This window comes from Zonotrichia leucophrys, chromosome Z (assembly GCF_028769735.1).
Source record: "Zonotrichia leucophrys gambelii isolate GWCS_2022_RI chromosome Z, RI_Zleu_2.0, whole genome shotgun sequence".
In the NCBI taxonomy this organism is placed as follows: domain Eukaryota; kingdom Metazoa; phylum Chordata; class Aves; order Passeriformes; family Passerellidae; genus Zonotrichia; species Zonotrichia leucophrys.
In genome coordinates, this window is record NC_088200.1 from 10,614,490 (window position 1) to 10,642,290 (window position 27,801).

Here is a 27,801-nt window from a genome sequence, read left to right on the forward strand (position 1 = left end):
CTCACCCCTCTCGCCCGTCTGGAGGGCGCGCACCACGTCGTCGATGTCGAGGTGCCGGCTGGTCTCGTCGAAGCTGTGCACGGCCATGTGGAAAGCCTCCTCCTGGAAGACCACATGGACGCCCTCCATGGCGAAGTAGCAACTGCGCTCGGGGTTGCTGTCGCTGTAGAGCAGCGTGGCCCGGTTCCACTGGTGGTGGCGGAAAAGGGCCAGCAGCATCTCTCCCATCTTGGCGTAGGCGGGCGCGACGCGGGTGAGGTGCGAGTACTCGCCGCCCTTGGCGCCGAAGCCGGCGGCCAGCGCGCCCGCCGACAGCATCGGCACGTCCCAGTGCGCGGCCAGCCGCGCCACCGGCGCCGCCGCGTACTCGCACACCGGCCCCAGCAGCAGGTCGGGGCGGCGGCGCTGCAGAGCCACCATGTCCACCAGGCTGAACAGGGCGCGGTTGCCGCACGCCGAGTCCTCGTAGGTGAGCTGGAAGGCGTAGCCGGGCGGCAGCCCCGCGCCGCTCTCCCGCAGGCTCCGCACCGCGTACTCGATGGCCGGCCGCACCCGCCCCAGCGAGAAGAGGTAGGCGTCGTCCCGCGGCAGCAGCACCAGCACCCGGATCAGCTTCTCCTCCTCCTTCTCGCCCCAGGAGCCGCCGCCCAGCGCCGCCCGCGCCGCCAGCACGCAGCAGAGGCTGCCGAGCAGCCAGGGCGGCATCGCGCCCGCCCCCCCGCAGACGCCCGAGCTCCGGCAAACTTTTCGCCCCCCCCCTTCCCCGCCCGCCTCGAAATTGTTCGGTCGTGCTTTATTTCTCAGGTGTTTGGCGGATTCACAACCTGCCCCTCCCCACCCCGCTGGCGGGTCACGGACGGAGCATCTCGGCTCTGCTTTTCTCGTTCTCTTATAGACGGACGACTATGACTATGACCACGATGCCCCCGCGGGGCTGCCGGGCTCCCCGCTTAAGTAGCGCGGGAGCAGCAGCAGCGTCTCTCTCCGCACGGCGGGCGCGGCGCGGCCGGGTTTGTGCGCAGGGAGGAGCCGGCCCGGCCGCTCCTCCCTGCGGCCCCCCCGCCCCGCACACCTCCGCGGCCGCGCGGGGGGTGCCCTTATCGCACGCATCCAACACTCGTGTGTGTGTTCGCCTGCCTTCCTGCCCGGCCCCTGCCCTGCCTTGCCCAGCGAGTCCCCCCGCGGGGGAGTAAAGGAGCCCATTGCGCTTCCATTTTTTTCTTAAATATTCTTTGGGGGTTGTTACAGACCGCTTAAGCCGTCCTTTACTGCTTGAGGAAGGCTTTTGAGGCACCCCGAGGGCTCAGGGGCTCGGCGCTCGGCAGGGCTGGGGGATCTGGGGAAGGAGGGGTTGCAGCATCAGCACCAGGGGATGCTCGGCAGGGCACAAGCGGGGCTGCCCTGCTCCCATCTCCTCGCCCGGAAAGGTGCCCGTGCACACCAAAAGCCTACGGGGAAGTTGACAGTGGATCTGTGGCCCCTGCCTGTGCCCCTTTGGGATCTTTCTGAGCCCCCCGTGCCTAGAAGGGGGGAGGTCTGGATGCCGGGTTTTGCCATTTCCCACTGTGTGGAGAGAGACAGTTTAATGACCCAAGCAACATAGGTTAACGTCAGGGAAGGAGAGGTCTGAGATTATTTTACTGGGAATAAGAGAACTTTTGGAATTACTGTGACAATACTGCCTAGTCCTAGGAGCATCCCCATTGAGTTCTACTTACTGGCTTAAAACTGCTATGTTTCAGTTTTTGTTAGCCTTTTCTGAAATAAAGTGATGTGAAATGTGCAAGATGTTTTGTGAAAGAGGCTTTGGAGCACCTGATGCTTTTTGACTGCAACAGCCTAAAGGATGGTATTCTGTGGAGCTCTGTGTGCCCTGTACCAGCATCCATCCTGAAAGCCAGAGCAGGGCTGTACATTTTGATGTTTTACAGTTGCTAGAGAGTGCCAGGTTTGTGTTTGAAAGGGGAGAGAACTGCTCCTGGCTTTACAGAAGGGGTTTGTTTAGTTCAGCACAGAGGTCGTTGTCAGGGCAGTATGTGTAAACTTAACTTTTGTTGCTGCCTTTGCTGTGCAGGCTGTGAATGGGAAACCTGCACTCCTGTGGTGACCATCTGCTCACCTTTAAGATGCCTCAATTAAATAAAGCGAGCTCAAAGCGCTTGTGCAATTACAACGGAGAAGTGGAATGAAAACAGCAGATAACATGATGTACAGAAATAATCATCAACATTTATCTAACAAGGCTCGGTAAAATAAAGAAGCTCAGAAATTCAAAGATGGGTAGTGTCTCTGAGAAATGTGCCTCTCGTAGTTTTATTTGATTACTGAATCAAACTTCAGAGTGTTCTTGAAGATTACATAAACATCCACCCTGGAGAAGCTGGTTTTGTGTGTTCCTGTGCTGTAAGTTATGTCAGGCATTTTTTGTTGTAAATGACTCCATATAACATAGAGGAGATTAAGCAGAATGTTACAATATACAACACACCAGCCATCTTTACCACAAAGCTTGCAAAAACATTTTCTTAAGACACATTTTGAAATGCTGACCTTTGTAGTCATTGCTTTATGGTGACCCAACAGATGTGTTTACAGCACCAAAATCTGGTCGGATCTCTCTTGATTTCCTTCTTCCCCCAGCAGAATATCTTTTACATTTTACATGAAAAAGACCTTTTACATGTGAGCTCCATACTCTCCTAGCCATCATATTTGAGCATAAGCTGTGTAAACACAATAGAAGAGATAGTAACCCCATAAATCACAGGGCTGCTGCCCCTTTACACGGGCTGCTCCTTGTGAGGTAGAGTATTGCTGGGAATGAATCAGAGTGGGAGAAGCAGGGCCAGCATGAGGAAAATCAAGAAACAAAAGGCATCTAGCCAGTACTGTGTAGCAGTAGTAGCATCAGAGTCCAATTTCAGTATTTTCATGAAAATATTTGGCCCACAGTATGTGGCTCTTGCTTACCTGAGTAATTGCATTCAGTGTTATGGGAGTCAGTGTCTCTGTGGGCCTAGAATGCTATAAACATTTTTGTTCCTCTTTGCCCTAAGTGTTTTTGTAAAAAAGAATCCCAGCCTGTGATGGACTTTTACTTTTCTGAGCCAAGAAATTATATATGAGAATTTACTTATTAATCCCAATTCAAAATGTCACTTACTACACCTTCATCAGTTCACTTACAGTATTTTCCATGGCTATAAATTCAACATTTCTCCACAGACATTATTTTTTTCTGCTACATAAATGCTTTTTAATAGGAACAAATCCTGCAGTTGCAGATTTGTAGCAGGCAGAGTGCCCAAAGACTGCAGTGAGAAGAGAGATTTCAGAATAGCCCATTAAGGACTAAAGTAATTTCGGACACAAGCTATTTTCTCCCCAGAAATAACTCAAACATAAGTCAAGAATCACTTGACTCGCTCCAGCTAGCATTAGCAGCAGTCTGAGCTGCCTGATGCCAATTCAGAATTTTTTTCACGGATGGGTTCGCTGAAAACACAGTCCCACCTACAGGCTGAAAAGATGAAATGCTTTAGCATCGCCTATACTGCAAATATACCCAGGCACTGAGACTTGCAAACTCCTTCCCTGTTTTGCAAGGTCTATTATCTTCTTATTTTAAGGAATCTATACTCTTTTGGAATGCACCTAAAGAATTTCTAAATCATGATGTATCTTGTGTCTCTTTTTGTGTTCTGTGACCTTACCTTTATATACGTCTGTTATGTAAAAAAACAACATGGTAATGTGAATTTATTTTTTCCTTGTGACACCAACTTCTGTGGAGCTATAAGAGCCACAAGGTCACAAAAATGCACATAAAACATAGATGTACATATGTACAGATATATATATATATATATATATATATATATATATATATATACACACACACACACAAATGCATAGTAATAACACTTTGTTACTGTTGCCATCTGAACATATTCCACTTCACAGCAGAAAGAAAAGGCAGGCAGGTAAATGTCATTTTTATTTTAAGAATTGAGATGCTAGGATGCAAAAGACTGGCTCCCACTCTGTTCTTTTCCAGAAATAATAAAGGTTAAATTTCTTGTCATGAATGTTTAACGAGGAACAATACTTCTTTTCTGCTGCCTGCCACTCCAGACAACATGAAACATCGGCAAAATGCAACATGCAATGTGGGCAAAATGCAGCTTTATACACAGCAAAGACTAGTTGCATTATTCATTAGTGTTTTATAGAACACTTGTGTTTCCACTGAAGCCTATGCATTAACATAATGGTGAGAAGTTGACATCACAACCCTCCAGATAACTTCAATTTCTAAGAAAGATGTTTTTGTGATTATTTTCACTTTAAAAAAGTCTACTTACGTTACCTCTTTTGCAAGTACTTGTAGTCAGGATAGTAATATTAAAAATGCAACTATTGCATTCTGTTTAACAGTGTAACCTTATACACTACCTTGAGTCATACTGCCTCTCTGCTGAACTCACTTTCCTCTTCTGACTGGACTATGTTAGAAAATATTCACTTTTTTCAGGCAACCAGTTTCTGTATTTAGAGGCAATATCTGGATATAGGTAATGTCTGGGTATAGAACAGACTTTTTTTGCCAACTAAACTAAATTAGAAGGATCTAACTAAACTAAATTGGCTTGGATCCAAGTTGCTCCTGTGATTTTCACTTTTATTTTCATTTCCACATGTCAAGAGATCTGAAACAAGAGCAGCAAAATGTCAGAGATGAGAGACAGGAACTGCTTAGTGGAAATTAGTACTGAGATCTCTGTATGTCTTTTCTCTTGCATGTTAGTTAATGGGAATGCATAGAAAAAACATTTTTAATACTATTGGCAGGTCTTATTCCACTGAGCTGATACAAAAATATTTAAAATATTTACTTAAATAAATTATATTAATAAACTATAATAAATTACATTAAATAAACGTGTGTTTTATGAGTTCTGTAATTTCCAGTTTATTAAAGCACTAATGTGGTTTAAAAAATTAATGTATGGACTTGGTGTAATACGCAGTTGTCATTTGTCATCACATCATAGAAATGGGAACAAATAAGATTACTGAGTGAGGACAAAAGCTCCAGAAACAGATGAGTTGATGGAGGAAGACAAAGTGCAGAGCAGAGTGGGATGCCAACAGTCAATAAAGAGACACAACAAAGCAAATAAAAAAAGGAGACCTTACAATTAATTGCAAACTGGCCATTTCACACATCAGTTAATGTAATTTAATCATAGCAAGATGTATAAGGGCTCAAAGCAAACAGTACTTCACAGGTTCTAGTTCCTGCTAAAAGGCAGGAAGTGAGCAGTGATCACTTCTGACAGAAGCCAAGCAGGAGGAAATGGAAGTGTCCTCATGTTCTGTGCAGAGAGAGAAAAAGGCCTTTTGGAAGTGTGGCTTCTATTTGCACACTGATAACAGAGACCTCTGGAAAGTGATTACAGAAATATAAAGAAATATTCTTTATGTGCAGTTTGCCATGTATTTCTTAAGAAGCTGCTTGTTCTTTCTTTAGTTTTATATTTTGCTCTTTCTGACAGCATAAGTGTTTTTATCACACACACACACACAGAAAACCTGCTTGAAAATATTTAATTCATTCTCCTGTATGTACACTTGTAGACTAAGGTCAAAAGGACATAAGCATCCCTTGTGTTTGTGAAAAAAAAAATTTCCTCATGTCTTTTGCTGCCAAAGCAGACAGAAAGAGCAAATGTATGCAGTGGTGGAAATGTTACCAGGAGTTAGACATCTTTCTGAAGAAGTAAGCAATTCTTCACTTCCTTTTTCCTCTTAAGTTTTCCCAACATTTTTCACATTAAAAAAAGGACAGAAAATATTGGGGTTTAATTCTTTTTGCCTTCAACCTTAATTCTTGTACTGTTCTTCTTTTAACACCAGACAGATCTTTTTAGGCAGATGTGTTTGGTCAATTTAATTTTCTCAAAGGCAGCTGGGAGCTGGTCCAACATAGGGCAGAGAAGAGCAAGACCCCAAAGTAATTTGTAGCTGAAGCAGGACTATTGGGTTATTGTGTACAACTGCCACAATCAATAGGACTGCCATGAGTAAAAAAAAAGGCAAAGAAAAAGACTTAAGGTCATGCCCATACTGGCAATAGTTGATGTGAAAAATGGGGCTTTCTGGCTGGTTTCTGCTGCCAGACTTTACTGCCCTTCCAGATATGTCAGGACAAGTGCGTGTGTAATTGCTATTTACCCTCATTCTGTCAGCCTGATTTGAGTGTAAAAGGTGTTTCTGCTAAACTAGGTCACTAAAACTCGGCTAGGAAGCAGATCCATATGAAGAAATGCCAAAAGGCTGGAAGGGGTGATAATCTCTGGTGGAGGAAACAGCTCCAGGTGAGCTGCAATAATCTCTGGTGAAGAAAACAGCTCCAGGTGAGCTGCAATAACAAATTTCTTGTCCCACGGCAGCTGCTCCTGAGATGGCATATTAGGCTCAGATGATACAAAACACAAATAAATGTAGAAAACACGTATCTTTTACTGTATTTCTTTCTCTTGTGGTTAACCCTTGGTGTCACTATTAAACCATGTCATTGTTTACAGGAGTGATTGAACCTATGATGTTTGTGAAAGGAGAGATTTATGTAGCAACATGGGCTGTGTTCAATGAATGATGCAGTGCTTTCCTTGTAAGGCAGAATCACAAGAAGACAGAGCCAGAATCATGCCAAACTAATGGAGAGACATCAGGGAGACATGAGAGCAATGACAAATGCAGCTAGGTGAATTTATTGAAACAAAATATTTAATGTAGGCTGCATTAATTACTGAACACTTCCATGATTAAATGAAACTGTGCTAAACTAGAGGATATTTCAAGCTGGTTAGAACCAGCTGATTTTACCCTGTGTTTGGTTCTTGCCCAGAAAGTCATTAGCTGTTAATGAGGGAGGAAAGAGTACATGTTAAAAATCTATGACCAATGAACTGGAGAGGTAGTTTGAAATCAAAGAAACAATTTGCTGCTGCCCAGTGCTCTTCAGTTCAAGGAATTGTACAGAAGAACAGGACACAGTATGGAATGGAGCTGCTCATCCTAAAAAGCCACCAACTGAAGGAAAGTGAGCAATACTGAGCTGTCGTATCAAATAAAGTGCTCTATGTCAGGTCCGTAGTTCTCTCTGCCCTACAGGAATACTGTGCTTGTTTTAAGCACCATTGTTTTGAGAAAATCACAGACTGAGAAGGAAAGAACCATCTGGAAGCACATTTCCCGAAACACATTAAAATAATAAATTTGCTTAGTCAAGGAAAGAAAAGACTGAAAAGATAAGTTGTGGTCCTTCCGTATGGAGCAGATGTTTCAAACATAGTGATGAGCTGATTTTTCTGTTCCATGCAATTGCCAAGACATCCCATCCTATTCTTCTAGGTGAACTGTGAGTAATTTAAACTTTGTATGTCCCCTTGGAATATCTTTTTCCTCTGACCAGCAAGTAAGGATGGAGTCCCTTCTGCCCTCTATCCCTGTAGTTATAAAACTTTGAAATAATTTTCCAACTTAGTATTATTTTTAGTAATGTTCCAAATACTTCCAAGTGAAAAGGACACAAAGAAAAAAGCTTTTATATAACTTGTCACAAGAGGTCTGACAAAATTCACAGTTATGATGTACCTCTTTTCATCAGCTTTCATGTGTTCCTTTATTTGAAGCAATGTTACTGGATTGTGTCCATGAAACATCACTAAAAAGGGATGTTAATGAGAACATCACCAGAACATTTGAGTCATAGCTAAAAAGAGAAACCAAGAACAGACTTTTCAAATAAAATAAGTTTTTCTGGAAATGTGTGAAGCTAGGTCATTACTGCAATGAAAAATATGGTCAAAGAGAAAAAAAATCCTAGAATGCAATATCTGACTTCCCTATGTTGTCTGCAATTTCCTCCCAAAACTGTGAGATGGAGCCTCAGCAGAAGATAATCCAAGCATTTTTCACACCTCGGTATCTGGAGATAATTCCTAGTGCTATGGAGTACGACAGATATTGTCTGCAGTAAGAAACTGAGTCTGGAAAATCAAAGGTTATGGATTGTACCCAGGAAATTATTGGAAATAGCATTTCCTGCTTCTAATGGCATTATGTACAAAATTGCTCCATGTGCCATGTCTTGCCATGGCATGGAGGACTTTGCCCACAAAGAACATGGAGAAACACCTCAATCTCAGTAATGTGAAAATCAGTGTTTTTTCTGGTAAGAGTGTCAGAAAGGGTTTTTTGGTGTGCGATTTTTGGGTTGTTTGTTGGGGGTTTTTTTGGTGCTAATTATTTATTAAATTTTAGAAATTATAAAATTTATCTTCTAATTGTATAGGTACTACATAAATATATCCATGATCTGCCATTACAGAAAAATAAAATGTTATTCTGAGGGGAAAATTATCTGTGATATCTGTAAGAAAAAAAGGGAATTCCATTATTACAAACATATCTGTCAAACCCCACATTTTCAGACTTTGAATTCTGAAATGCACACTAAAATGAATAATGCTATATATAATATATAATATATAATATATAATATATAATATATAATATATAATATATAATATATAATATATAATATATAATATATAATATATAATATATAATATATAATATATAATATATATCCTCATCTCACAGCCCACACATAAGACAGAGTGGGGACCAGAGTGGGAGTCACATCTGCAGACAGCACATCTTTTTCTGAGAGCAGTATCCAAAAGAAAAGTTATAAATGAAAACAACAAGATTTTTAAGTGCAAATCCTACTGGAAAATAGAATCATAGAGTAGAGGGAATCTGCTGTTACACTGTGAAGCAGGGGAAGTTCATACTAAAGGCAGGAATTTGGGAAAGTATCTTAATCCTAGATATATCAACTAATAATGGATTAACAATACACCCTCCAAAATGACATGTCTGAGCTCTACAAAAAGAACACAGGAAAGAGCTGAGTTTGTTTGGATGCATGCACACCTACTACTTTTTATGATGTGAGACAAAATATTGCTGGCTCAACTATACGTGCTAAATGCTAAAATATTTACCCAAGTTAACTAGGGGCAAAATTGAGATGCAGGGTAAATGAAACACGAGTTAAAATTGGTATGTTTGTTATGAAGAAGCAGAAAACCAAATCTTGTTTCATTGAAGGGAGAAAAAGCCAGGGAGGGAGGGAAGAGAAAATCACCCAGCATCTCCCTCCTTTAAAAGGCCCAAGAATTCCTAGTAGAAGTCTGATGCCCATCTGATGTCATGGAGTGAACCCTGAAGTTTCACCTGGAATGTGTAACCTCTGGTCTCAGCACCTGTAACTATGAGAAATCAAACTGGTTGCCTCCTACATTTTACCAAAAACACCCTTATTGTGCTCTTCTCAAAAAACCTGCCTGGCCATAGAGAACAAACTGTCTCTGAGTAATTTGAATGTATTATCTGCACGGCTGCAGGTGTGAAGGGGGTAAGAGGGGAAAGTGGAGAGGAACTGCATCCTGGAGGACAGAGGTGGGATGAGGCTGTCTCTGTGCCTCTGTGTGTTTTCAGTTTACAAAAGGTCTGGCATTTCTGCTGTTAGTGAGGATTTTCTCCCTAGCATGCATGAGCGCGTGTCTCTCCTGGAAAAAGCAGAAATAAGCCCAGCATTTGGGCAAACCTCTTGGTGCATGAAGTTTACCAGGCTACAAACGATAGTGTCTGTCCACAAAGCCACCATGGACATAGAAACAAACCAAAATGGTCTCCTTTTTTGTGTGAAATACCAGTTATTTTTCTTCCTGTCCTAAAAACATTAGTATTTTAATAAGTCACCAGAAGTTGAAGTAAAATCAAAAGTCATGGCTTAGATTTCATTTTCCTAGCATGTTCCAGTTTGAATCAGGGCTTCAGTTACTTTCACAATATTTAAATTTAATGTCAAATTAATTTTTTTATTTACCTTCACACATTTTTCAATTTCTAAATATACATTTCTAAGACAGTTGTACTAGAATTCTAAAAAGTTAACTGCTTTGTTGCATTAGCCCAGAGTAAATTAATACTAGAGAAAACTTCACAAGAGTATTTAGATTCTTAAACCTGAGATTCTCATATTTGTATGTTTTCTTAATTTTGAGATAAGAACACTTTGCTTGAAGTGGGCTTATGAAAATCCACTAGGCCTGGAATTCAAATTATATATTTTGAATCCTCAACATAAATGGATGGCATTCATACAATTTTATTTTCAAAATAATTCAGAGTTTGTGAAATTACAAAATACTCTACAGTGAATAGATTTGATTTAATGTACACAAATATGAACAAACCCAGACATTTTACAGAAAGCCTAGTGAGTGCTACATTACAAATCAGATGGCTTCCTTCGAGCAGCTGGTGCAAGTAAATGGTGTAAATGTGTTACATTCGTTGCTCTAAATTTTTACTTGCATTTTGATCTTTAGTTTTCCTAAATGAAATATAAGCCAAGTAACCCTGCAATTCCACTAGAAATTTCTGACCACATTTTTCCCAACAACTTTCTCATGAAACAGAAACATCTATTCATTGCTGATAATCATTATAGCACACTGAAATCAATTTACACTATTAGAGCATGGCTGAATTTAGTCGCACATCATTAATTACACTTTTTAAGAGCAAAGTCAGTGAAGCATTCACTTAATTTTGTGCTTTTTGCCATAAAACCTACCTCCTAAAGCCAAGAGCAGAGCGGAATTTGAGTCTCAGCAGATCAGCTGAGTTTTCTGTGTTTCTCTGCTGCCATCTTCTGGCACAAGAGAAAGTCCTACAGTTTTCCAATTGCTTTTGAAATACTTAATTGTTTTCTCTCTTGAACAGCATCAGTATACGGTTTTTTTCCATTTTGGCCTTACATAATTTATCTGTAAGTTTTGCAATGTTCTGTCACATAGCCACTTATAATTTGTCCACCCAAAAGAGATTTTAGGAGACTTGCAAATATAAAGATTAGTATTATAAAATAAATGCCCTTTGTATTACTAAACATTGTATTTCTACAAAAGAACCTACATAGATTATTAAATTTAGCTGTTTAATAAATGTTTTTGCCAGTATTTATGCTGCTCATACTTTACTTTCAGACCGCAAATGAACTATCCAGATCTAGGCCTGATTCTGTCTTTAAGTTCTTATTTAGTACACCTTCCCATTTTCATATTTTAACAAATAGATTAAAATATTTGCATTAATTTTTAAGGTCCTACATTTGTGGTGAAATAGCCCGATGACATTCTCTCAACCATCCTTCACCGCTACATAACTACATATTTGAAAGCTGTATAAAACATCCTTTTTTTCCCTGAGCCTTTGGCTCATAGCAATTAAGTCCATGGAGGACAAGGTACCCTGATATCCATCTGGGAGCACTTTGGACACTCTAAACTCTCCAATTACTGCTGCAGATGAAGAGAAGGCAGCTATTTCAGGAGGCAGAATGGTAGTTTTGAGTCCTCTGCGGGCAGCAGAAGTCCAAGGCAAGATCTGACCTGTGATTTACTCTCTTCAAAGTAAGGATGTCATGCCAGGATTTCCTGAAAATATGAAATCTTGCAATGAACATCTTGCTTAAACTGGATGAGTTCACTGGTATACCGGTATGCCTAAGGTTACCAAACACATGTAAGGCCTTGGGACTGGCCACTCTGGGAGTACACAGCCACCAGGAGATTGTGCTGCAAGACAGTAGCTTTCCTAAATGAAAATGTCATTATTAGAGAAAAACATCAGGAGAGGAGGGAAAGATGGTTGCAGAGTAAAAGTCAAGCCTGAATATCACATATTTTTCTTAGAGGTGTCTGTAGATTACGAGCCACTGAGCTGGGAAGCCACCGGCTTCCCTTGGGACAGCTGCAGGTGCTCCTGCGGCGGTTCAAGTCCGACACAACCACCCCTGAATCTCTTCTACATTTTTTTCCTCCTCCCCTGGGAAATCAGACAGCGGTCAACCCGATTTTTATTTTATTTTAAAGAGTACTCGCAATCACTGATCCATCATTGACAGAACATCTGCATCAGGGGGAATGGTAGCCAGGTATCCCTGTGTTCTGGAGTGAGTCCAGAGAAAGGTCAAGGAGCTGAGGAAGGGTCTGGAGCACAAGTGTGACGAGGAGCAGCTGAGGGAGCTGGGGGTGTTTGGAGCTCGGGGAGACCTGATCGCACCCTACAACTCCCTGAGTGTAGCAGGGTGGGAATCCACCTCTTCTTCCAGGCAACAACTGACAGAACAAGAGGACCGTCTTCAGCTGCGCCATGGAAGGTTTAGGCTGGACATTAGGAGGAATTTCTCCACAGACAGGTTGATTCGACACTGGAACGAGCTGCCCGGGGGTGGTGGAGTCACCGTCCCTGGAGGAGTTCAAGCAAAGACTGGAAATGGCACTCAGCGCCGTGGTCTACAACTTAGCGAACGTGGCGTTCGGTCACAGGTCGGACTCGCTGATCTCGAGGATCTTTTCCAACTTAATCGATTCTGTGATTCTTCCCGCGACAGCGAGCAGAGCGCGGTTGTGCGAGCGCCGGGCCGCCCTCGCAGCCCTCACGGGCGCGGACAGAGCATGGGCCGCGTCCAGCCGCCGCACCCCATGACGGGCCGCCTTCGCTCGCACCACCCCAGGGCGGCCCCGGACAGCCCCGCCGCCCCGCTCGGCTCCATCGCCCCGCTCCCGCTGGGGCTGGGCCGGCACGGCCGCCCCCGGTTGCATCAGCCGCGGGCCGAGCGGCGCCTGCGCCTGGCCGTGCCGTGCCCGCCCCTTCCCGGGCGGCTCCGCGGCCATGGCGGGCGCTGACAGCCAGGTGGGCTCCGCGCCGGGGCTCAGCAACGCGGGCCGGCGGGGGAGCTGGGCCTCTTCCCCAGGCTTTCCCCCGCTCCGGGGGGCGGTGGGGTGTGCCCCAAGGAAAAGGAGCAGGGACCTGGGGGCACGCGGGCTTTGCGGGACGAGGAGATCAGGGGGGACTTAAAGCGCCTAAGGTGTGAGTGACTGCCGGGGCATGACTAAACGGTGCTTGCCTTCCGCAGGTGGACGCTGGGGAAGAGAAGAAGGCAGACTGCGGGAAGAAGAAGATGAAGGAAGGGGCTGGCGATGGAGGGCGGTCGGAGGTGAGCAGCCCCTGGGCCGCGGGGGTGGGAGGATGCGGAGTCCTCGTTGCTGCGCCGTGTGCTGCTGTCATTGCTATAGTTTGTCCTTCTGGGGTGTTTTGTGTGCCTTGCAGTGCCGTTGTTGGCTTTTTAAGTTGCGTTGGTGTAATAGGAGAAGAGCTCAGATTCCCATAGCTGGGTTGGGTTATGCTTTTCCCAGTTCCTTTTTGCAGCGGGAAGCAGGCAGCAGGTCGCCGAGGTGGAGAAAGCCTGCTTAAGGTGCTCTTGTCTTCGTGGTGGGTAAGCAGAGCTCGCTGTGGGCCCGCGGGCAGCCCGGTGTGAGCCGAGTGCGTGGCTGTGCCCGGCGGACGGGCCTGACGTCAGGACACGTGGTAAACTGAGGACAGGAACACACTGTGTTCCTGTCCAGGTGGCCCGGGCTAGAGTGCTCCCTCAGCTTGTTCACCTAATAGGAAAGTCTTGCTTTACGTTGAACTTACGGTTTTTCTCCTAATTGACTTTTGCCCATGTGTAGTTTATCAGATGGTGTGGTTATTTGGAAACATGTGGTTTATTGAACAGGTGTACAGTGGTACAGATTTCATTAAGCTGAAGCCATATGGTATTATGACATAATTAATACTATATAATCTGAAATAATGGTGATTACTTGTTACATGTAGCGCACAGCTGTCACGACATAGTTGCTTATGAAAAGTATAGCTGTTGTGTTGCCATTGTTGACATGATGTGCTATCAGATTAATAAATTTCCTTTGTCTTTATTATATACAGCTGAATCCCTGGCCTGCCTTTATCAATGAGCGTTTGGAGATGTACAATAAACTTAAGGCTGAACATGATGCACTCCTTGCAGAAAGAGCTGCAAATGACAGTAAACCCATTAAAGTTACGTTACCTGATGGCAAGCAGGTTGATGCTGAATCTTGGAAGACTACTCCTTATCAAATTGCGTGTGGAATTAGGTATGCTTCTGTTCTGTGAATCTACACAGTCAGTTTCAGACACTGAGTTTAAGGGGATGAGTAATTATAATTAATTTCTTTGTAATTTATCTCAAGTCTTTTTGAAGCATCTTGTATGCAATGAACTGAAGGCAACTAGCAGGGTTTTAGTTTTGGAGTGCAGTTTTCTTTTGCCTTATAAAGATGAAGTTTCTGACATTAAATAAGAATAAAACTGTGGTATTTTAGACACATTTTAGTAGTGTATTTTTCCATCCAAGTACTGCTGTTACATTAAGAACTGATTTGCTATTAAATTACCAAGTGGAATGTTAGCACTGCAAACCTGTTTGCATTGATCCAACGAAGATGACTGCTGAGTGATGTTTCAATTGATTACAGAGAAATTTAACAGTATGAGTATTCTTCACTTTAATTTGCATGGGAGATATCTATTAAAAAGAGCGTTGCATATCTCCAGGTTACACATAACTGCTGTGGAGTATTTTCGAATTGTACACAGTGCACACCCTGACAGTTAACATTGCAAAGATTGGGTGATTCCTAAAGGTGAAATGCCCCTTTTTAAATTGTTTTTTCCCCTGTCCATAATAAGGTGCCAAGTCATTGGAACCTCCTTTGCTTCTGTGATTTGGGATCATGAAACGAGTATTTTGGCTAGTTGATACAAACAGTAAAGCTGCTATGTCAAAAATTGTGTTTGATAGCTTTAAGAGAGTAGTTTGCTCTTATATTGCAATAGGATTGTGAAGTCAGGTTTGTACTTGGAGGATGCTGCCTCTAAGTCAAATATGTATGAAGGTTAAGTATATAGTAGAGTTTTCTTCCCATATCCCTAAAATATAAGTAGGATTTTTCATGAATGTTCAGGACTGGCTAAAATAGTCATTTATTTAGAATTTATTTATGACGTTATATCCACTCTGAGCACTGTAAAGTCTCATTCAAACTGGTGGGCAAATCTGGGAAACTTCTACTTGGTGATTTCAAAGTACAATGTACTTTCTTATAATTGTACTTCTGTGTTTGTTCTGTAGTCAGGGATTAGCTGACAACACGGTTATTGCCAAAGTGAACAAGGTGGTTTGGGATCTAGACCGTCCTTTGGAGGAGGATTGTTCCTTGGAGCTGCTGAAGTTTGAGGATGAAGAGGCTCAAGCAGTGAGTATCTTTTGCCAAAGCATTTTTTGTTTCAGGTTTACATTTAACTCAGCCTCTTGCAGTTATTTAAATATTTACTGTGTTCAGAAGATGGAGAAAACAGGTATATCTACATTTCCTCATAGCTCCTTACTGAGGAGTTGTGGTACTACAAGTAATTTACATTCTGCTGCATACTTGTAGCCAAGTCTCCTTGCAGTTGCTGTAGTTCTTGTTAAAAATTTATATTTTCAGCCTTCATGTTAGTGTGAAGTAGGTCTTTTGAACTGACATCTTCAGCACTGATTTTGGGAACAAAAATGCTTTCTATGTAGTATCATAAAAGTATAGAACAGACTGCTCTTTGTGTTTGTGTATGCAAAGGTATCTGCTTTTTTTATTCTGGCTACTCAGTCACATAAATGTGTACAGCCAGTAAACTTGTGATTAGGTTCTTTAGAAAAAAATCAGTTGGTACAAGAAGCTGTCAGTGAAATTCATCACAGAAGTTTTACATTCAAACCTAGGGTTTTCCTACTGGCTAAATGACAGCTTATTATTTCAGTTTGTGCTGTTAGAGTCTGCAGTTAGGGGCAGGCTAACTCTTAAAAGATTTGGTTTTGTCAAAATCTCAGGTGTTCTACAGGATGGAGTGTGCAGGATTTCTTATGCATAAGATTGCTGGATTAGAACCACAGCCTTATGTTGAAAGCACATCTTTTGGTCAGTATGCAGATCTGATTGATTAAAGTTCATAGAAAAAAAGGTTTCTGAATTGGTGTCTTCACTTCTTGAGAATAATTAAATCACGTTAGCAACAGTTGAAAGTAAGAATTGTTTGCTACCAGAATGTAAGTTTTCCGGTGGAAATGCTACTTTTTGGAAACATTGATGCTGAGGATGCGAGTGGTGCTGGCAGGTCACTTGTTCTGCGCACTGCTCTAACTTGGGATGTGCCTCAAGTATCCTTGAAAGCAAGCATTTCAGAAAAGGTTTTAAATGGAACAGTTGGAAATGCATCGTGTGTATTCAAAACTGATCCCTTCTTTTTTTACTTCTGTTAGGTCTACTGGCACTCAAGTGCTCACATAATGGGTGAAGCTATGGAGCGAATCTATGGTGGTTGTTTGTGCTATGGCCCACCAATAGAAAATGGATTTTATTACGACATGTTTCTTGAGGAAGGGTAGGTTTTGTATTTTTCTTTGTTTAGGAGCTGGGGTTGGGTGGCAGTCACAGCAAAATTTCTGCTATGTGCTTGTTCCTAGAACAAAATCATATGTATTGCTGCAGATGGCTTTGGTTTTTTTGCAGGATGTCCCCAACCACAGGCTGGTGCATTGCACCAGGATGACAAATTGCAAATGAAAGCAAAAATTACTCACTTCTCTGTGTATGTTTATTTTAGGGGTGTATCAAGTAATGACTTCTCTGCTTTGGAAACATTATGCAAGAAGATAATGAAGGAAAAACAAGCCTTTGAAAGACTGGAAGTTAAGAAGGAAACACTGCTTGAAATGTTTAAGGTGGGCTGTTACTGAAGGTTGTTTCTAGCCTCATGCAAGTATTTGTAATTTCAGGGCATGTGTTACAAGGTGATATGTTCTTAGAAACTCATTTTTGATACTTAACAAAAAAAATTAGAAAAGAAAAAGAAAGTAATTTTTAGGTTCTTGGAAGTAGGCATTCTGTTTTTCTAAAACTGTGAGAATTTTCTAAAACTTCCCCAGGGTGATTTAACTAAATTCTGTGAAGCCCCATTCTTTATTTACTTCCCAGAAATGTAAATTTGCAGCATATTATGTATGCAGTTGTTGTGTTACCTTGTCTGTGGTGATATTGTGACTGCATATGTTGCTGCATTCAGAAAGCTTTATAGAACATTATTTTAGAAGAAGGACTTCTAAAAGAGTGCAAGCAGCACTAAAACCTGATCCTTTCTCTCTCGTATCTAGCTGCAGATAATTTTTTGGCATTCCTGAGGTAGGCATTAATGAGTTTTCACTGTTAGGACGTCAGGAGAATCATAGCATCATTCAGGTTGGAAGGTTCTTCCATAGGTGTCCGGGTGCAAGGACAGAGATTGCACACCCTGCTCTCTAGGCACGTTGCTCCACTATCCTGTCTCTTTTACAGGCCTGATGCAGCACAGCATCAAGTTTGCAAATAGTTTAAATTGTTGTCCACTTCTCTTTTTGGAACTTGTTAATGAATTAACAAGTATGTGTGTTGTTTTTCTTCTCAGTATAATAAATTCAAGTGTCGCATCCTGAATGAGAAGGTCAATACCCCAACTACTACAGTATACAGGTAATTATGCATGGATTGTAGTATTACTAGGTTTATGGTTTTAGGATTAAATATACCAAATAAATGTTTTCCTTTTCTTAGGTGTGGTCCCCTGATAGATTTATGCAGAGGGCCTCATGTCAGACATACTGGCAAGATAAAGACCATAAAAATTCATAAGGTAAGTGCTGGAAGTCCTACACAAATGTGTTCACTGCAACACTTCAGATGCATTGCTGCCTTTAGGCTTAGTTTCACAGTACATTCCTGGCTAAGGAATTCCAGGTTACTGGGTAACCTGGCCAAAAACTTGGTTTACAGATTGTGAAAGGGTAATGGTATGCTAGAATGATATTTGCATGGTGTGAAGCCCAACTAGGTGTCCAGGGCCTGCACTTCCAGTACAAGAGTGTGAATTTGGTTTAAAGTTCGGCTGAACTGTATCAATTAGAATTTATAGTTTCTGCTTGGCTGATGATTATAGCTATTTGTGAATAAACAGTTGGAATAGGATGGCTACAAAGCAGATGGGCTTTAAAAAAAGACAAGAGCCTGAAACCATTTGTACTTACTGTGTTTACCTTTAAGGATTTTTCCGATCAGTGCTCTAAATTTCACATTAAAAATCTCCTCATGACTTAGTTGTTACACAGTAATCATTTATTAATAGTTGTATGCCTTTTCATAGCAGGCAGAAGTAGTGAAATGTGGAGGCTTCCCCTTTTCTTCAATGTTTAATTTCTTTTTGCATTCAGAATTCTTCTACCTATTGGGAAGGCAAGGCCGATATGGAATCCCTCCAGAGGATCTATGGAATTTCATTCCCAGATACAAAAATGCTGAAGGAGTGGGAGAAGTTCCAGGAGGAGGCAAAAAGCAGAGATCACAGAAAAATTGGGCGGGTGAGACAGCTTTTCTAGTAATGTATTCCAAAAGCACTGTGTGGATATGAGCCCTTAATTGAAACATCTTGAAGACAGCCTATACTTGCTGCCACAACCAAGGCGTGACACAATTTTATTTTCAGTTGGGCTATGAAGTCACCTGCTTTTCTCAGGAGCATCAAATCCTAAAATAAATAACTTCTATATTCTTTCAATACAATGGCATCCTTATTGCGCACATTGATCAGAACGGAATATAAAGACTTGAGTCTGCAACCCATGAATGCTCTAGTCTGCAGGCACTGCTCATTCCTACACAATTTGCTGCAGCCTGTTCACGCAGTTCTTTCCTTCTGCATGATTTCAGAATTTCCCAAATACAGCTGTGTTTTTTGTCCGGCTGGTTTTTGGAACCTCTGTCAGTTAACTGATAATTCTGAACAGGGTTAAAATGTCTGCTGCAAGTGCGTTATGACAAAAGATGCAGATCTCAGGTGTGTGCAGTTTGTAACAACATTAACCAGCTGTAGTTCACGCATTCAGTTTATGTGCAGATAATTAGAGAGCTGCAGAAGCAGAACTAAACATTGACAGGTAAACATGCAGAGGGAACTGTGAGGGCACAGTTGGGGGTTAAGCGTAAAGTTTTGGCACATCAGTAATGGTGAAAGACGAAACTGAAAATTTCTTCCCCCTGTAGTGTTTTTATGTCTGGCTGACAGACATAAAAATACTAGTGAAAATGCATCTGGTGGTGTTTTGGATATTGCTTTTTTTCCCATGTTTTTCTTTTTGAAACTCTTGTTAGTGATGACCAGTCAGTAGCAATCCATTTGTGAATGTTAAGTTAAAAAGGTAGGGTGCAAATACTAAGTTATTAAAGTGTTATTTTCCTGCAGGACCAAGAACTGTTTTTCTTCCATGAGCTCAGCCCTGGTAGTTGTTTTTTCTTGCCAAAAGGAGCTTACATTTATAACACATTAATTGAATTTATACGGGTAAGTAATATCTTTTGGAAATCTTGTAAGAGAAATTGCATGATTTTTAACTGTATTAATAGCCCTTCACTTCAAGTTGTCTTTTAGTTGTGTAAGCCATGGAACAAAGGTAAGCTTGGTTCTTTGAATTGGTCTTGTCACAATCTCTGTGAAGTTATGTTTTATCAGTACTTTATACCTGCAGTTAAAGCTGTGATAAAGGTGCTTTGTCAAAGGAATTCTTTGACATCTAATAGTAGAGCCAAGCTTATACTACTGCTGTTCCATTGATGCATATTGATTTGTTTTAAAAAACATACTTAATTTGACCTTCAAGACCTATTTGTTTTGAAAATATATGTAAGAAAAGAATTCTGATCTTCCTGCTCTAAGATTTGCAGTCTGTGTAATTACTGTATATTTGGGCTGCAGTGAAATATATCTAGGGTCATGGAGTAATTAGAGACTGCTGCATTGCTTGCAGGGAGGAAACTTGTTTTTCTTGCTTACTTTCTGCTAGAGAAATTGTTTGGGGAAAGGATGGTGGAAGGAATGTTTCCTGGCATGTCCAGCTTCAAGTTGAGTCTTTCTTCCTCCATTCCCTTCCTAAGACATGGGACTTTCATATGGCATCACTTTTTTTTTTTTTGGCTGCAGATTGAAGCCTGTACTTAGCTTTGTTTTCTTTATTAGTTATTTTATATACTGTGCCTGTTTCAGAGTGAGTATCGAAAACGTGGATTCCAGGAGGTTGTCACTCCCAATGTTTTCAACAGCAAACTGTGGATGACTTCAGGGCACTGGCAGCATTACAGTGACAATATGTTTTCCTTTGAAGTGGAGAAAGAAATCTTTGCTCTGAAGCCTATGAACTGTCCAGGACACTGGTAAATACATAGCAAATTCAGTTTACCGGAGATTGTACTGATTAAAAAAAAACCCAAGTGAAACCCACTCTGCTTCCTTTGCCTGTGTAATGATAAGGATGGCTACTTTCAGTTATTCATTCTGTCAGGAATGATGTAATTATATGTCTTGCTGTGTACATGCTCTCTTCACTTGAGACACTGAGAAATCTCATGTCATTTTACCATCATTAGAGTGATCCATCATTACTGGGGCATTGTCAGTGTTGTGGCAGTTTAGGCATTCAGCTTTTAAAGCTCAGTTTTAGGAGCTGTTTTATCTCCTTTCTGTGAAGAGGGGAAGGCCTACCAGCTATTGCAGGAGATTGTTTCCCTGACAAATCTAGATAAGACTGATGTCTCTGTCCAGATTACACCAATGGCCTTACAGGCATGTGCTTCATCACTGGCTGCTTCTCCCTGACTGTTCTTTGCTGAATTTTGGTTCTGAATGAGCTTCAAGTAATGAACTTTTCCTTCAGCCTTATGTTTGACCATCGCCCGAGGTCGTGGCGCGAGCTGCCGTTGCGGTTGGCAGATTTTGGTGTCCTGCATCGCAACGAGCTGTCGGGAGCTCTCACGGGACTCACCCGAGTACGCCGGTTCCAGCAGGACGACGCTCACATCTTCTGTGCTATGGAGCAGGTGGGGGCTATTGCTGAGTGAAACTGGGTAGTAAAATCGGGCAAACTGAAATTTCCATGTTTGAGACATGATTTCTGTTATCATCAAGATTGAAGATGAGATAAAGAGCTGTCTGGAGTTCTTGCGTACCGTGTATGATGTCTTTGGATTTTCGTTTAAACTCAATCTCTCCACCCGTCCTGAGAAGTACCTGGGAGATATTGAAGTGTGGAATCAAGCTGAAAAGGTAAAACAGTAGTCTTATTCTTTTCTCTGATGTAAAGCTGCGTCTTCTGTAAGAGCTTACTGCCTTCTGGAAGGTAGAATGAAGCTGGGCTGAGCATGAGAAAAATAACTTTGATAATTGCCTTCAGTTCCCTCTGCCTGCTGTAAATAGTTTGGTCTCAGTACAGAGACAGTCTCCATGTAAGCATCAAATGAACTCTTTCTCCTTGTCTTTTTTTGATAATTAAAAAAGGAGGAAGAGAATCAGTTCTGGCAGCCCCTGTAATAAAACTTAGAGCCATCTCCCAAAAGTGAGGCTGAAAGGGATGGGGTTTGCAACTGCAGGTGCAGTACTGGGGAGAAGATAGGGCAGGAATAGACGTTTGGTGTACCAGGGCAGATTTCATCTCTACATTACCTACAGACTTTGAATTTAGTATAAAAGTTCTTATACCTTAGCTAATGCTTGTTTGGCCTCATCCAAAATGAGTACATTGATTTTGTGTGTTTAAATTCAGATTTTTTTTTTTTTTTTTTTTTTTTGCTGGTGCTCTTCCAAAACTTCCCTTTTTCAGAAAATAGAAGTGTTTTGGCAGTTACTGAGAAGTAGTGAGAATTTGGTAGGGTCACCTATTTGTAGTAGCAGGCTGACCTGAAACTGTAATGTGTGAAGAAACGCTGAGTGTGTGTGTCCTTTATCTCCAGCAACTTGAAAACAGCCTCAATGCCTTTGGTGAGAAATGGGAGTTAAACCCTGGTGATGGAGCTTTCTATGGACCTAAGGTTAGTATGTTGCTAACCCCTCCCTGGATTTCATTTTTAATTCTGTTTGGGTAAGGCAAAAGGCTGGGATGAGGAAGAAGGAATATTTTTTTATGTTAGCCCATTTTAAGATGCTGTCTGACTGAAATTCGCTGGTTTTCCAGATACATGAATTCTAACATACTTGAGAGAGAAATAATCTTCTATGATTCTGGTTTTCACATAGTTTTAATGGCTTTAACACTCATTTAGTTAATTAAACATGAATAAACTATTTATTGGCTGCTTAAACAGCTGACAGGTGGGTGACATAAACACAAGGTGGCACTATATGACCTGTTTTAGCAGAGCAGCTTCTGCATTGCAAATAATCCTTTCAGCAGTGAGTGAATCCTGAGTCAGGAGAAAATCTAAAGTAAACTTTCTGGTTAAACAAATTTTTATTCCCTGAACTGCACAGTTTTGAAGTTGCATTGAGTTACTGGTGGTTTTTGTTAGTTTAAAAATCCCCATGCAGTGATGTGAATTTGTTGAGTTTCTTGAGAACAGTCTCCTCAGTATAGACAGATTAAATAGGGCTTTTTAGAAACTTCATTGTTATCCTTGCTTCTAAGGACACAGAGTATTATGAAATAGCTTTAAAATCTTTCCCCAATATGCCTACGCTACATTTATATTTGTGTTCTCATCTAGTAAGGTGGTTCTGATTTCTGTATTTGTATGCCAGTTGAATCACTTTTGTTTTGTGTCATGTTTTAGGTAAAATGTGTTACAGCAGCTCATATTTATTAATTTCTGTATTTGACTGAAGGAAGACAAATATACAGGAACTTTTGTTAACATAAATAAATCTTACGCTTGCTCTTTATACACTCTGGATTTGAAATTAAATTAGGTTGTAAATAATGTATTTTGATTAGAAGCTCTTTGATGACTAGCTGAATTCTGATAAATTGAATTCTAGATGCAAAATTGAAAGACATTTAGATCTTGAGTTGTTAAAATATTGATCTGTTTGTTTATTACACAAATTAAAATAAAGCATACTGCCTTAATATATAGCCTGATATACACTGGTAAAACAATGAGTAAGTGAGCAATGTAATAAATAAATAATGTCAGGACACTATAGTCTACTCTTTTCTGTAAGTCTTCTCTAAGTTGTATCATAAGTGTACTCAGAATTTAAGTGTTAGATAGAAAAGAAAGAACAGGTTTAACTCGTAGGTCAGAACAAGTGTCACTGATTGATAGGAGCTCCTGCTGGTAAGTGGACTATTTAACAGATTCTTGTCTCTTGTTCATACCCTGAATTTGTAACACAAGCTGCAAAGTCCTCAAATACTGTATAATAAAGAAGTGCAAATTTGCCACTTTGAGGCTGAAGAAGTCTCATTTGTGGGGAGACATGTTCAGTTATGCATTTATGTTCTGCTGTACTCAGTGAAAACGCCTTTGAAAGTTCCAGACTTTCAAACTCACAAACTGTCTGAGACATTAAATGTAGTTTCCATCTGATATATTATCTCTCTAGTTACTCACCCTGTTTTAGCTCTTAACATTTTTTGCATCAGAACCTGCAAATCATTTAAAGCCTAATGAGAGCTGAAGTAAAACTATGCTGCTTAAACTTTGAGTTTAAGCAGCATAGTTTTACTTCAGCTTTCATTGAGCATTAAGTGAAGCTTAAAGTTTCACTCAATGCATAGAATTTCTCTGCATTGAGTGAAACTTTCCATCTCAAAACAATGAATTTGCTTTCAGGGGGAAGTGGTTATCTCTTAACTATAAAAGTTTATGCCTTTTTATTTTTCAGATTGATATTCAGATTAAGGATGCCATTGGCCGCTACCACCAATGTGCTACAATTCAGCTCGACTTCCAGTTGCCAGTAAGATTTAACCTCACCTTTGTCAGGTAAGCACAAAGGCTGGTGGCTTTGGTTTCTCTATAATCTAACTTCAGTGACACTTACAGGGATAAAGTTGCATCAAGACAAAAAGCCTTACAAAAGCATTTCTTTACAGCCATGATGGCAATGACAAGACAAGACCAGTTATCATTCACCGGGCTATCTTGGGATCTGTGGAGAGAATGATTGCCATTCTAACTGAGAACTATGGAGGCAAATGGTAAGGCTGAAAAGTTATTATTCCAGCTCAAACAAACTCTTCACGTAGCAGAGAAATTTGCCCCAAGTACTGGAGAGTTAAGAGGGTCTGTTTGTTCCACTTGCTTGCTAGGGCAACATGCCTAGGAATACCACAGGGCAATTTCTTCTGAACCACCTTCCTTAGATGTGAAATTATTCAAGATATGGTAGATTCTGCAGGTGCAGCATAGAGCTGGTCTGCCCACAGCATGTACATTCCAGCTGCTTTTGCAGCAGGACCATCTTGTAAAGAGTCATTTATGTGGGTGATCTGCTTCACCTATCTTAATATCCAGTAGGAATGACCCCTTTGATTATGACAAGACTCAAAAGTAAAGGTTTTCCTGTGCTTAGTTAGTAATGAGCTCAATCTGTTAGGCTTTGTTATCTGTCATAAAACACAACAGCAATTTTCCAGTCAGTGAGTGCTCGTGCCCACGCTGCAATCCTTTTAGACACTCAGTTCTTTTGGGGAAATAATTGTAGTGAATATAGGGCTCTCATCACCTCTGAATCCAATCTGTGCAGCTGGCTTTAAGAGTCTCTTGTGTAGATTTTATTCTTCTCTGTAAATAGTATTTTTTATACTGAAAAAAACAATGAAAGCTATATAAACTTTTGTTTTGTTTGTTTATTGAAGGCCACTCTGGCTGTCCCCACAGCAAGTAATGGTGGTACCAGTGGGACCAGCATGTGATGAGTATGCTCAAAAGGTGATGTATATGGTTTCAGGGCTCTGATTTCAGTATATTGTACTGATCTGAAATACTTAGTTCTTAATGATTAATAGTATTTATTTCAGAGGCGTATTCCAAGTCTTGGCATATTACGTTGAGTCATTTTTTATATCACAGTGTCAATTAGCTGCTGAAGTTGTAGATCTCTTAAAGAGTTAAATTTTGGATATGTGAATAATAACTGTTGATCTTTGTGAGAATTTTATTTTTAGAAAACTTAGTTTTTTTCTTGCTCAGATCTGTCTTACCCATCAGGTTCTAGTCCCCCATGGCCATGTGCCTCTTGCAGAGCAGTAAGAAAGATGAAGATGAGTCTTTGCAGATTTAGCATCCAGCACACCTCTGCCTGCAGTTCTTTCTAGCACGTTATATACAAATAAAATAGTTTGCAAATTTTTTTTAAATCTCTTCTAATCAGTAAGCTCCATTATCCTGTTGCCTTTTACAGTGTCAAACTTACTACTCAGCCCAAACATTGGATGTTCACATCACTGCTTACTTATTTATTTTGTGTATAGTTGCATGATAGCTGATGTATTTTAATTTCTTGAAGTGGACTCATCTCAGAAGTCTGAACCCATGACAGTGCCTTTGTTTTAGGGTTCAGATAATCTGAAATGGTTTAAATCTACAAGTCATGAATAGTTCATGGTCATGAATATCCAATAGTGACAATTCTGATATTTTTTCCTCAGGTCAGGCAGCACTTCCATGATGCTGGATTTATGGCAGATGTTGATGTAGATCCTGGGTGCACACTGAACAAGAAGATCAGAAATGCTCAGCTTGCTCAGTATAATTTTATTCTGGGTAATGTATTAGTTACCTTGTACTGGCTGACCCTTTTGTTACAGGGTTTGATCATTTTGTGAGCAAGGCAGAGAGCTGTAATCAGGGTTTCAGGTCAGTTTGTTCCTGAGAGTTTCCCCTGCAGAGAACCTCTCCTGCTGACATCATAGGCATTCCTGGTTTGGATAGCTGTCCCTGAAGGAAGATCACTGTGACCCAAGGCATTATTGGTACTTTTTGCTGTCTTCTGGTCGGCAGTATGGGGATAGATGGGAAGTCTCTTGTCCTTTATCAGTCAGATTTTAAGTAATTTTCCCTCCTCCCAATAATTTATGCTCTTGCTTCTACTTCAGCAAAAGAATTATGTTTCCATTGCATTCAGCCATGGTACACTTCTGAACTAGGCATGCGTGCATAAGAGAAGCCTCTTTCAGAGAGAGTGATGCAGGAAAAATTAGAAACTCATCCTGAAGTACATGATTTGAAGCAGCATGTTAGTGCTGTTGTGTAAACTGGGGATCTAGCATTGGGCTTAAAGCCATCTGGGATCCATTAAGAGTAGAAGGAGCCTTTGACAGAGAAACTCTACCCTCCAAGTAATTGAAAGAATGGTGAAGAATCACTTAATTCTTTTGCCTCTTGGTTGTTTGTAGTTGTTGGTGAAAAGGAGAAGGCAAGTGGAACTGTGAACATCCGCACCCGTGACAACAAGGTGCATGGGGAAAGAACCATTGCAGACACTGTGGAGAGGCTGCTCCAGCTGAAATCCTCTCGTTCCAGACAAGCTGAAGAAGAATTTTAACACCATCTGCTCTACCTGGCATATAAAGAATTTGTAGTTTTCCTAATTTAGTTAACCAGAGTTTTTGTTCTGAGCCAGATTTGTAGTATATTTCACATTTGGACCTCTTGCTCATTTTAATGGGGATCTTTCTTTAGTCAAAAATGCCTCTTTTTGTATAAAAAAAATCAAGTTTTTCGAAAACATTGAAGTAAAGTTGCCTGGCTTTTAACCACTGACATATGAAGCAAGATGAAATTACTTTCTGTGACTGCAAGGGAAGATTGAAACATTAATCAGGGGTATTTCTGGCATTCTATCTGCCCTGTTAAGAATAACATACATTTTGATAACATATTTTTCATGTCAGTTTAACAATAGACCTCAGGCTTAAGAACCCACATAGTAACCATGTGCTGCAGCAGCAGCTTCTGGAGCGTCTCCATGAGTGTCTCCATCCTGTCTCATGGTCAAAGTACCATGAGAAAAAGTACCAGCTGTGAATGTATTGGCTCTCCAGAGCTGCCAGTCCCAGGAATGGGGACATGAACAGAGGCTCCTGCTTCCATAGTGGTTATTACCTCTGGCAGTGTCTCAGCCCCTGAAGTCAGGCATTCCTCACTCCACCGTGGGGCTGTGCCACAGAGCACAGGGCTGCTAACCAGAGCCTGCTGTGCCCCTTTCCAAAGGCAGTCTCTGAAATGTGCTGGCTCTGCAGGTAAGGGCCTCAGAGCTCTAGAAAGGGGATAACACTGTCCGGAAAGCGCAGGGCACAGGAAGGCCAAAGCAGCAGGTAGTACTAGGAATAAAGGGTGTTTCTGTTCATATCTCTGAGCTGTCGTTGCAGTAGGAGCATCTCTCACACACAAACAAGAATGTACTAAGGTAGTGATTATTTCTTTAAGACAAATGCTGCTTTTCACTTTAATAGGTACAGTCCCATCCAGGCTTCCTTCCCAAGCCTCTAGTCCAAGGTATCACTTAATTAGCAGCTCTTCCTATCTTACTGCTGAGGGCTCTCATCTGTTGATTCTGGGTTTGGGTTGGGGTTTTCCTCTACATCTGGCTAACAAGAGGCAAATGTCTGTCACTGACAAAAAATAAAATCTTGGTCTGAGGTTTTTTTTGCATCTTTTTTATTTTATTAATCTTAACTAACTTGAACAGTTTCAAAAGGTGGTTGGTAAATGAAACTTAATTTAAAAAGAAAAAAAAGCTATTGCTACAGCCTAAGCAAAGATCAGACAAGTCTGAAGACAGGTTTGAGCTCGCTCACCTTTTGAAGGCCTCCATATCTTGCCATTTCCATTACTGTCTGGTCAGAAGCATTTCATCCTGCATTTTCTCACCTATTTTACTCGGGGTGGTGGTCACATCTAATCAGTATTTGAACCCTTAGTGAATTCAGACTCAGCAGACTCTAAC

At 41.1% G+C, this 27,801-nt stretch overlaps 1 protein-coding gene across 2 annotated transcripts; it reads left to right on the forward strand.

Moving 5' to 3' along the window:
• TARS1 (threonyl-tRNA synthetase 1) lies at nucleotides 1-27,497 on the forward strand. 2 transcript variants are annotated; one of them, XM_064735127.1, is made up of 19 exons: nucleotides 1-570; nucleotides 13,067-13,147; nucleotides 13,921-14,111; nucleotides 15,149-15,272; nucleotides 16,316-16,437; nucleotides 16,660-16,777; nucleotides 17,497-17,561; nucleotides 17,643-17,721; nucleotides 18,296-18,442; nucleotides 19,324-19,422; nucleotides 20,122-20,288; nucleotides 20,789-20,951; nucleotides 21,040-21,177; nucleotides 21,861-21,938; nucleotides 23,734-23,834; nucleotides 23,945-24,049; nucleotides 24,710-24,782; nucleotides 25,502-25,616; nucleotides 26,249-27,497. In XM_064735127.1, exons 1-19 carry the CDS (start codon nucleotides 115-117, stop codon nucleotides 26,395-26,397), a joined length of 2,571 nt encoding a protein of 856 aa, XP_064591197.1. In that variant the 5' UTR covers nucleotides 1-114; the 3' UTR covers nucleotides 26,398-27,497. The 2 variants fall into 2 exon arrangements, with proteins under 2 accessions (XP_064591197.1, XP_064591196.1); XM_064735126.1 differs by lacking the exon at nucleotides 1-570 and adding an exon at nucleotides 12,730-12,843.
• Nucleotides 27,498-27,801: the final 304 nt, after the last annotated feature.

Excerpts from the sequence above, each read along its gene's own strand:
- TARS1 (XM_064735127.1), top strand. The coding sequence starts at position 115 with ATGGACGCCCTCCATGGCGAAGTAGCAACTGCGCTCGGGGTTGCTGTC. Across the intron at positions 14,112-15,148 it reads CAAATTGCGTGTGGAATTAG|TCAGGGATTAGCTGACAACA; the intron begins GTATGCTTCTGT and ends TTTGTTCTGTAG. Across the intron at positions 17,722-18,295 it reads AGACCATAAAAATTCATAAG|AATTCTTCTACCTATTGGGA; the intron begins GTAAGTGCTGGA and ends TTTTGCATTCAG.